The 11,672-nt window shown below is 38.3% G+C and overlaps 1 protein-coding gene across 1 annotated transcript; it reads left to right on the top strand.

Moving 5' to 3' along the window:
- The first annotated feature begins 379 nt into the window (after positions 1-379).
- On the top strand, positions 380-3,184 carry dleu7 (deleted in lymphocytic leukemia 7). The gene is made up of 2 exons (XM_079616871.1): positions 380-1,034; positions 2,408-3,184. Exons 1-2 carry the CDS (start codon positions 735-737, stop codon positions 2,612-2,614), a joined length of 507 nt encoding a protein of 168 aa, XP_079472997.1. The 5' UTR covers positions 380-734; the 3' UTR covers positions 2,615-3,184.
- The last annotated feature ends 8,488 nt before the right edge of the window (positions 3,185-11,672 follow it).

Below are 11,672 nucleotides of genomic sequence, written 5' to 3'. Positions count from 1 at the left end.
CAAGTCTGCTTTTCTTCTCTTTTTTTTAGTTTTTGCGAAATAGAAAAAAATACAAAATAACAGTAGAGCCAGAACCAACAGCCATTGTTATTCATGTATTCAGCAAATATGCTGTTGCAAAAAAAAAAAAAAAGAGTAGGCCTAGGATATATTATAATTTAAAGGGATAGTTCACCCACAAATGAAAATTCTGTTATAATTTACTCACCCCTCAAGTTGTTCCAACCCTGTATGAATTTCTTTCTTCTGCTGAACACAAAAGGAGATATTTTGAAGAATGTCGGTAACCAAACAGTTATGGACCTCATTGACTTCCATAGTAATCACCCCACCCCCCTAAGAAACTGAATAAAATCATGCTTGGAACAACTATCCTTTCAAGGGTTTAAAATGCTAACTATGTTTCTTTCTTGTGTGTGTTTATTGGAAACAAACGGTTGTATCGCCCGTGTTGGTGTGTGAAACAACCTCCCCACCCCCCGTTAACCGCTTTCTGAGCAACTCAAATAAAGGAGGCAGGACTATCAGGTCACATTTGCATATGTAAGCAAGTGCTTATCACTCCAGAGACAAAACAATGGGGAAGTCGTTGAAGAAACAGTCTTCGCCAGCAAAAGAAAAAACACTTAAAACCGTCCATTTGTCACGTTGTTTCGACCAGAGCCTCGTATCTCTCGCATCATTTGTGTGACACTGCTCAATGCTGCCGATCTGTCGGTGACCAGGTGACAGACATGGGGCTCTGCTCTTTAACACATCAGATCGATGCCTTAAACATCCTTCATGAACTGCGAGCTCACGATACAGCCAGTAATGCAGATGGCGAAGGCCAGTGTTCAGGTGCTTTAGCGGCCGGTAAAGTCGCGGTTCGCCCGGGCGATGTGATGAAGGAGCCCCGCAGGATGAAGACTATCGCGGAGAGAGCTCGAGAGAGCTGCCTGACACGACTGCTCGAGATACTGACACAGCTCATATCTGTCGAGGAAGACTTTATAAAAGAGGTTTCCTACGAGAAGAGTTTGCTCAAGCGTAAGGTAAGATGTTTTTGTGTTTCTGCTGTAGTCTATGTAGTGTACATTTTGTGTTATAACGTCACAGTTGTTGTCAAATGATTACGTCTATCAGGATTAGTCGTTTATTTTTATCTAATAGTAAACCCAATGAACTATTAAATAACGCAGTGGACGTATTGGAATCAAATGCATTCGAGGCAAATGAAAAATATTTTATTTCAAAAAGGCTTTTTATACAGTAACGTTAGGTGTTTCCACACGTGCTGACTAGCCTACAGTATTTTGGTTGAATTGTGATTAAATATGGGCCTATACACTCAATATTGTCATCTACGGTTCCACGAATGAAGAATCTTTATGAACCTTTCCATTCCACAAAAGCTTCTTTATATAAAAAGTCTAATTCAGGTTATTAAAATGTTCACACCAAGTCAATGGTTCTTTTATAGCATCTCTGTGAAAATCCCCTTTTGGAGCCTTTATTTTGTAAGAGTGTGTGCATACAGGGGTGTAATTTGTGGGGGGGTTGGGGGGGAGATAACCCCCCAATCGGTCTTTGTCAGGTGACGTCACACTCGCGATACACGAAGTGCATTATGGGCGTAACCGCCATTTGTAAGGTATCGATGCTGGGGTATTCTGATGTTGGAGAATTGTGTTTTTCATTCTTTTTTCAAACTAAAACATCCTTAACATGACATTATCATCATCATCAATACAGCAAACCTATCTTTGCTATTACTACTGTGTCCTTCGGTGGGAATGTAAATAAATCCTGTACACAGCCGTTTATGAAATGTCCGTGGGCTTTAAGAGATTTATAGTTTTTAAATTGTTCACTGGTATATGCGCTTATACCATAAACAAGATAGTTGACAATGTCGAAGTATGAGGATGAGGAAAACAATTCGCGATCAGCACTCCAACTCACTGCAGTCAGCTCATATATGGATCTATGTTCTGAATGGATGACAATTTCTCCAAATAACGGTACCTGCCATATTTATCGAGTTTATTGCGGTACGACCTTTTCTCAGTTTTCTTGTGCTTCTCCAGTTTTGCGAGTTATTTACTTGTTTTCTCTACTATTGTAATCTCTTCAATGCTCACAGTCAGTAGCGATACCTCAAAAATGGCGGCGCGGTGACGTCACACACAACAAACCCACGTGTCTGACAAAGACCGATATTTAAATCTATGCATTACAACCCCCCCCCCCAATATTTATACCATGATCACATGAAAACCCCCCCAATGTTCAAACCAAATCTACGCCCTTGTGTGCATATATACTGTTTATAGTATGTGGATGCTAAACTCATCTGGCTTTACTTGAATGTGATTATATCTAGGCTCTTTTACTAATTAATCATATTTTTTGTCCTTTCTTTCAGGACAGTGTTGAGCTGAAGAACATATGCTTGAGAATGGCTATTGCAGAAGGTAGTTCTTGCTCTAATAGAGATCTGAGGGAACTTCGGGACTGTCTTCGACATATTGTCGGTAACCTGCTCGCATGTGTGCGAGATGAAAACAATCTGTCGTCCATCGTGACCACACGCAGACTGAGGGAGCTATCTAACTCCTTCCCTGATATCTGAAGATCGAGAGATTTGTGAATTCTAAGGAACTACCTCCAGCTCGTAAATAAGAACACACTACCTTTTCTTAGAAAAGAACCAAGCCAAGAACTATCTGTGAATCATCAATAAATGTGAAATCAGATTCTGATTGAAGGTGTTGATCTTCACAAGAAGTGTTTTGCGATGAAAGCTGTCTATATCTTCAGCTTTTTGAGAGTTGTCTTCATGTTTATTGTTTTGCGTCAGTTAGTACTCGAGCCTAAAAGGATGACAGAACAACATTCTCTCAACGCATGCCAGTATCATGAGTCTGTGCTCCGCTGACTGTACAGGTAAATCAAGTCTAATAGCTGCTAGTGCTGAATTCACTCTCAACTCGGCGTCGGCGGATGGAATGGCTGTCACACCTCGGGATGGTCTGGTGTGGCCGCCTTTGTCATCTGCTAAAAAAAGAGTTAAGGAGTGTATTGGGGTGGGGGAGGGGAGTGTATAAAATGCATGTTGTGTTTGTGTATTTGTTGAATTAAAGGATTATGACATTACAGTGTAATTATGTTACAAATAAAATAATTGTCAGTGTTACAACTCACCTTGTATGTCTTAAATATTTGATTATGAATTCCAGGTTTTACTTCTTTTTTTTTTTTTATCATTCCAAAAATGAATACACTAATCAGCCAAACCAGGACCTCCTAATATGCTGTTGGTCCACTGCGTGCTGTCAAAACAGCGCCGATCCTGTGGGATCTGGCACCAAGACGTTAGTAGGAGATCATACCAGTCCTGTAGGTTGCGAAGGGAAGCTGATTAACTTGTTGGTCCAGCACATCCCACAGATCCCACAGAGTTCTGGGGAATTTGGATTCGAGAGCTACACCTTGAACTCTTCATCATGTTCCTCAAAGCATTCCTGAACAATATATGATGTGTGGACAGGTGTGTTATCCTGCTGAAACAGGCCATATCCACCAGGGAACACCATTGTCATGAAGGGGTGTACCTGGTCTGCAACAATGTTTATGTAGGTGGCCCGTGTCAAATTCACAACCACATAAATGACCGGACCCAGAGTTTCCCAACAGAACATTGCCCAGAGAATCACACTCCCTCCACTGGCTTGTCGTCGTCCCACCGTGCATCCTGGTGCCATCACTTCCCCAGGTAAATGTTGCACATTTCCTCCCGTAACCATCATTGACATTTTGTGTGACTTGCCACAGTAGACCTTCTGTTGGCTCTGACCAGACAGGATAGTCTTTGTTGCCCTCGTGCATTGAGTTTTGGCTCCCAATGCCCTGTCGCCGGATTGTGGTTTGTCCATCCTCACCACTGTTGATAAATACTCACCACTGCTGACCTGAAACAACCCACAGGCCTTGCCGTTTCAGAGTTACTCTGACCCAGTCGCCTTGCTGTAACAATTTGGCCCTTATCAAAGTCCCTCAGATTTGTATTTATTTTTCTCCTGCATCCAAACACGTTGATTATGAGAACTGATTTACCATCTAATCTTCCCAGACCTTAATATTTAGCTTTAGATAGATGATCAACGATATTTGCTTCACCTCTGATATACCAGAGTATATACATAATGTTTTGGCTCATCTATATCATTTTGCTTTGTGAATCTAAGCATGTATTGAATCATGTCTTGCCACTAGATGGTGCACAAAACCAGCTTTATACTAATTTATGCTATCTTGAGCCCTAGTCTGAAGATTTGGGTTTTACATTTTACATACACAAAAAAGTATTACATTTTTACTAGTGCTGATCAATTATGTTACACTTATGTTGGCCTATGTACGCATTAAAATAATAAAATCTAAAATCAAGAGGGAATTACTTCAAAGAAATCTAGCAAATTATGTAAAATACTGTTTAAGAAAACATATTTCATGATGTTATGTCATGTAGTGTTGGCCTACATTTAAAAAGGACTAGCTAGTGAATGTATTAAAGGTCTAGAACAGTGTTTCTCAACCAGGGGTCCTCAGAAAACTCCACAGACGCCTCAGGATGGCATAAAAGTATATTAATTAATTAATTATTATTATATTATAAAAACTAGCGTAAATTAAACCTAAACTAACTGAAACTAATGTAAATGAAATGTGTATACATAATTCAGTCAAAAAGGTTGAGAACCACTTAGGATGATGAATATTGTCAGTATCAAGTCTGATCAATAGAGGGCGCCATTCACACATTTAATGTGTTTTGTGGTTTCACAGAATACGACTCAAATTCAAAATCTCTCAGATTTGGGAATTCATTATTAGAGGGAATCATGTGTCATCTGTTTCACATCTGAAATTGTGCGTGGAGCTGTAAAGATTGTCCTACTTGTGAGTAATGACAGCATTCTACATTAATTTCAGATTTTCCATCCAACAGAGGAAGTGTTGATGACCACTTAAAACTGAATTAAAAACAGCCGAGTCAATTAAACGGGCAAACTTCTCATTTTACCTTGTAATGTCCTTCAGTTTTGGAAACCCATTGAAGACGGTTTTCTACTAAAGATCTTCTCATCTGAACCACTCTTAGAAAAAAAAGTTCTATATAGGGTTCTTAACTCAATTTGAAAGAACCCTTTATACCAAAAAGGTATAGGAGAAGAAATGTCTTAAATTATTGCATATTCTCATGTTTAACAAGTATTTTTTTCTAGTGATAAAGTGTGTTTCTAAATAAACAGCCTATAGTTCCAAGTCAAAAGTTTAATTTTCTTCAACAATTTGTTCCCCCTTCAAAAAATCACAAACTTTCTGAGGAGAAAACTTTTCTTTTGTGCCCTGTCTGAGGCTGGTCTCTCACGACGTTGTTGTTTGCTGTTATTTAGCATCCACATCCACAAGACCGACTGAACTCGGCAACCCCAGGCTCATGGAGGTCTGGGTTGAACCACTGTGGGCTCCTGACAGGCCAATGGGGAGCCAGCGCTGTGACTGTAGACAGTTGGATAGCTGGGCTATTATGTCACTTCCTGGGACATGGCAGAGCAGACCCAGACAGATGAGTAAAAGGATGAGTGTTGTGTGAGAGGAAGATCAGAAGGCCAGGCGCTGTGTTGGGGGTCCGTAACTGCCTGTCTTTGTCTCTCTTTCGCCCACACTGTCTTTTTAGACATCGTCGACACTTCATTCTAATGTCTTTCTTGTGTTACTTGTGTTTGAGTGTCTCTCAAGCTTCCCCTCTTGCATCAACATTTTTTCCCTCATCCTTTTCCCTCTTTTTATCTCCACCTGATAGGAGTTCATACTAATTATTAAAAAAATATATATATGTAGGCCTATAGTTGAGACTGGGGCTAGTTGACACACTTTTTAATCTATTTCTGTTTTGGTATATACATTAATGGCTAGATCTTAAAAATACTGAACATTTCTACCATTATTGTCCACAAAATAAGATACAGCTGGGTACGTTTTGCCAATGTAAAGCTTATAGGTTTTTCTGAAAAATGTAACAAATTTATGAAACATCAGCAATGTAAAAAGTAATGATGCAAAATATTGGAGTCAGTATTTGACAGTAAATACTTTTATACTAAAAAAATCTATATTGAATAAAGGCTGTTCTTTTGACCTTTATATTCATCAAAGAATCCTAAAAATATGTGTCAATAAAAATACTAAGCAGCACAACTGTTTTTAACATTGAGAATAGTAATAAGTGTGTCAATAATAAGCAAATCAACATATTATGATTTCTGAAGGATCATGTGACACTGAAGACTGGAGTAATGATGCTGAAAATTCAGCTTTATCATCACAGGAATAAATTATATTATAAAATAAATTAAATTAAAATAGAAAACAGTTATTTTAAATTGTAAAAATATATGTAGGCTGTATATTTTTACTGTATTTTTTTCAGATAAATGCAACCTTAAGGTGACATCTTTCAAAAACATTAAAAAATATATTTTAGACAGTAGCATGTATTTTAAAATCTTGGACTTATATATAATTTCTACCTTTATTGGGCAGAAAATAAAGAAATGTAACTGGGCAAGTTGTCCCAATAGAAAGCTGCCATGAAATAGCATATTGCAGGTTTTTCAAAATAAAGCGAACAATTTATGAAAAATCAACAATGTTAAAAGTATCATACCTAAATATTCCATCATAGAAATTAATTAATTTATAATTAAATAAAATGTGACTTTTGTTTAAAATCTCTTTCATTATGTTCACAAGCAAATATGACAAAAATATGCTATTAGAATTTTAGTTTAGACAGAGTTCACAAATTATTCAACATTTATAAATTATCCAAATTTATTACAGTTTTGGTGTTTGGAACCAGCATACAAAACCATTGCAATGTATGATTGTTAGTGATTGTACAGTTAGTAAGGTACAGTCATTGTGACAACTTCCATCTTACATCAACGTGCCTTCGGTCTCCCGTAGCATCTTGTACACTTTCTTTTTTCTTTCCACTCTCATCTTCCTCCGTTTTCACATGGACATGATGTGTGTCTTCCTGTGGGGTCACGCTGTTCCCTCAACTTTTTCTTTCTATTCATCGCTCCCCTCTTTCTTTTCCCTGATGAGGCCAGATGAGGACTCTGGGTGGTTATGAGAGTAGTGGGTGACTGGAAGTGTGTGTGTGTGTGTGTGTGTGTGTGTGTGTGTGTGTGTGTGTGTGAGAGAGAGAGAGAGAGAGAGAGAGAGAGAGAGAGAGAGAGAGAGAGAGAGAGAGAGAGAGAGAGAGAAATCTCACCCTGCGAGTGGGTGGTGGGTGATGACCCCTACTCTCCAGCTCTGTGTGTGTGTGTGTGTGTGTGTGTGTGTGCGTGTGTGTGCGTGCGTGCGTGTGTGTGTGTGTGTGTGGTGGTGGTTTCGGCCCCTAGACGACTATCTCCGGGGCTCAATCTCACGCTGAATAGAACCTCCACTGTGTTTCACTGCGGGGCTTTCCCGCACGCTTCAGTCTCAATGTATGATTCATTATCCAATCAGAGGGAGGGTGACGCATCCGTGAGTGATCTTATCGAACCCTGGTGCCCACGTTCAGCCTTCCAGATGCTCCCTCTACTAAAGAAACCGAATTAATGGAGTTATTTTTAGTTCTGAGAACCTTAAAAATAGACTCAGAAGGGTGTGGTGGGACCTCTCACGATCACGGCCTGAAATGGGCTTGAAGGAAGTCACGAGAACCTCCGTGACTTGTGTGTTTGGTGGTTTGAGATTTGTGATGTTTTTGCAGTGCATTTCATTTTTTAGAACAGAAAAAGTGATCTCTCTTAGTGTTTAAGTACATACCATAACGTTCAATCTTTATCTTGTAGATATTAACTGTACTTAACTCCTTCCCCATCAGATTTTTGTTTTAAGTTGCCAGCCAGCACCATTTTTGATCATTTTCACAAAACTTTCATGGTCCCCAGAATATTCTATTCTAGCTTCATACATACAATCTTTTTTTATCAACACTTGATTGTGGGTAAGTTTCATTAAAAAAGCAACACATTTTGGATTGGATTCAGAATTATGATCAAAACATGGAGTAGATTGAGTCCATCAACACCCCCACAGCTTGTACATTCCTATACCTCTTCATGAGTTCGGTATTTTATTTGGTAACATTAACCAGTTTAGATTGATATGCTGTTTAATGTTGATGATCGCGATAGCTTACATGTGCATAAGCAATGTTTCACTTATAAATAACGTCAATGGCAATGAAGCATGGTGTCATAGAAGGCAGAAAATTCTATAATGGCACGGAAAGAGTTAATTACCTCTCAGGTCCGCATTAGAATGGCAATTCATGCTAATCACTTTCATTTTAGATGTTCATATTCTTATTATAATTTATTCTTTATCATCAGTCAACAACTGTACAATGATCTTTTACCTAAAACTTGATGTTTTCATATCATACTCTGAATATTATACCCTTTAGGAGAGCCAAATGGTGATTCAGTTTTTGGGGATTTTGTGTTCCTAAGCAACAAAACGGCACAGCACAGGTACAGTTGATGCCTTTTATCATCCATAACTATTTTGTTAGCTGTGTGTCACATAAGTTTCAGTTAAACAACATGTTTATTAAAGAAGCACCATTAGTTTGAGCCCCTTAAGCAATAGTATTAACATAACTACAGTCAGTCTCTTGGGCACGGTGAAGAATAAACACTTTTCAATGGTTCTTTGAAAGAACCCTCTTGCTATGAAGAACCGTATTTTTATATTCTTCATATTTTTTATTGTGAGACCTATAAGAGAGATTGTTTAGAATTGTGAACTATTTGTGTATTGTAATTATTTAGATGGTTTGTGTGTAACCGTGTTACAAAAAAAAACTAAATTCCATAAAGTTGTGACTCCTAAGAATTAATGTCATCATTTGCCATTTTTTCTTCTTCCAGTTTTTACACAAATTAACTTTAATCATGTTAACCAAGTTACAATTTTTTAAGATAAAGTTTCCAAAAGGGTTTTTTTCACAGTGAAGAACCATTTCCGGTTCCCTAAAGAACCTTTCAGCGAACAGTTCTTAAAGGAACCATGTTTTTCTTTGTGTGAAGAACCTTTTTCCACTATAAAGAACCTTTTGTTCCGTGGAAAGGTTCCATGGATGTTAAATATTCTTCATGAAACAATCAATGCCAATAAAGAACCATCATTTTTAAGACTGCATTGTAAGAAAAAATAATCAAACAAATATTTTCATCCAACTTATGTGAAGTTTATCAGTGACCCTCAAACCAATTTTTGAATTAAACTAGCTAGCCCTTGATTTAAACTCATTATGGTTTGAGTCGGCTGGTTCTTGAAGTTGTTAAATTACATTATAGGCTCGTCAGATCTATATTTGTTTCTGGGTTCTTTAAAGCACTTTGTGTAAGTTTCTCCTTTGACGTCAGACCCTTTCTTGTTGTTGTTGTTGTTTTAGACTAGCTATCAATACTTGCTTTGTGGATTTGAGTTTTTCCTTCAATCCAAAGCACACGTATTCCTCTGTGAAAGTTACGAGATAGTAACGTTCCCAATAATTATGCTATAGACTCATTTCCCATCAGAATGGCCTCTGACTCTTTTGTGAGTAAGTCGGTCATTATGAGAAAACAGGAAGCTGATGGCCAGTATTGTGCTTGGACTCGAGGAGGGTCGTCAAAACACTTCTGTAAATGTTTTAAAAAGGAATTTGTGGCTACAGTGATTTATTTGTTGTTTTTAAGAACAATTAAAAATGACTAAAGTCTGAGTTTTCAACTTCTAGTCCAAGTGGAATATACGTAGGCCTATAAAATGCGAACTAAATTAAATATAACTTTAATTCTCATGTCATTTCTAACTATCGACTAATCTTTAACATTCTACATAACGCTTGTATAATGTATTATTATATTGTTGAAGTTATTATCAAATATACTGAGGGTCCCTGTATCAAATCTGTCTGGTTAGGAGCCACTTTTTGAAATTCAAACTAATTTTTATTTTTGGGCTTAATAGCTTTTTTAATGGATATTCTTTTTTTCCAATTGGGATTAGGAGAAACCGAGTCTAAACTGCAGCCGTAAACTGCTTTCCGAGTTATTTGCTTCTGACTTGACTCCGTTTGTGAGGGTCGCACATTAACAACAGTTTGTCTTGTCCGTGTGTGATCGGTTTCATATTTGCATTATAAAAGCGGTGCACTAAAAATGCAAAAAGAACGACACAGTCATAGTCGCACAATTGAGATTCATTATCAGCGTGAGTCAAGCGTAGGGAAGAACCCTTTTCTTTGCTGGAGAATATGATGTAATCCAATTCTGAGGTCATTCCGTGGTTGCCATGACATCACCTTGGGAGCGTGAATTTGGGGTATCAAATCAAACTGTCAATCGGTTTCAATCAGCCTATTAACCTTCACTGAATCTCTTTATTTCTTATTGTTCATGTGTCTTGCGTTAAATTGAGCCTTCAGAACATCAAGAAACCTCATTCTGGTTACAAGATGTATCATTGTCTGACTAATCTGACCGCAATCCTGAGGTTGTGACTGCAAACTCTTGTTTTGAACCACAGACTAAAATTGAGCTCAGCACCTGTGAAGGGCTTGAAAAGTTTCCAGGCATCTAATTCAAGAAGAAAAAAAAAATGTTGTTTGCAGAATCCCTAAATGTCGATGTCGACTGGAGCTATAACATCTTCTACTTCTTGTCATTAGTGCTTTGTCTAAGTCAGAGTCTGATAAATACTCGGTTTCCATTAAGTTTCAGCAATTCGAGGCCTGTAGGAACACCCGTCCTACAAATGCAAAGTTTATCATACGCCGTTCAAAGTTCTGCTTTTACAACCGTGACTTATTTTTCCACCTCTCTCGACCATTGCCGTGTAAAGAAAGCAAATCAGGTTACAGCAATCCTCTTTTTGGATTATTTTCTTAGGGTTTGGGTGTTATAACTCAAATCACTCCCAGCCTCTCTCTCTCTCACACACACACACACACACACACACACACACACACACACACACACACACACACACCCGCAGGCTTAACAAACGTTAGAGTATAATTTATCTCACAGTTTATATTGCGTACACACCAGCGTTCAGGTGTCTGCTCTGAAATAAAGCCTTGGTGTCAGAAACGATTCCGGATGGGATTCTAACACACTCCATGTATGTGCAGTGCTGTGTTCACTTAACCTCATGCAAGAGCATTTAACTGAAGGCTTATGAACACTCAACATCGCCCCTTGCCCCTCTTTCTGACACAATTGGACCGGCTGAAGGTGTCTCCTGGGAGACATTAGTCAGTGAAAAAGCAAATACTCCATTTTGAAACCATGTTTTCAATTTGGAGGCACATGGTTTGAATTAGGGTCATGCTTACTGAGGTGGGTGAGTGGGAGGGTTAGCCTCGGGACAGAGGTGAGCGAGAGCTTCCTATACACCCACAGAAAAACACACCCACTTCTACACTTTAACTATCAGCTTTGTTTCAGTTTTTAGGGACTTCTGGATCTAAGACGGTTATGGTTATTGATTTAATTGAGTGGTGCAGCTAACAAATTAAAGGAATAATTCACACAAAAATCTAAATTCTGTCATCATTTACTCGCCCTCAT

Source organism: Phoxinus phoxinus (assembly GCF_949152265.1).
Source record: "Phoxinus phoxinus genome assembly, chromosome: 6".
Taxonomy (NCBI): Eukaryota; Metazoa; Chordata; class Actinopteri; order Cypriniformes; family Leuciscidae; genus Phoxinus; species Phoxinus phoxinus.
Note: the sequence above shows the minus strand (reverse complement) of the source record. Positions and strands in the feature narration are given on the sequence as shown.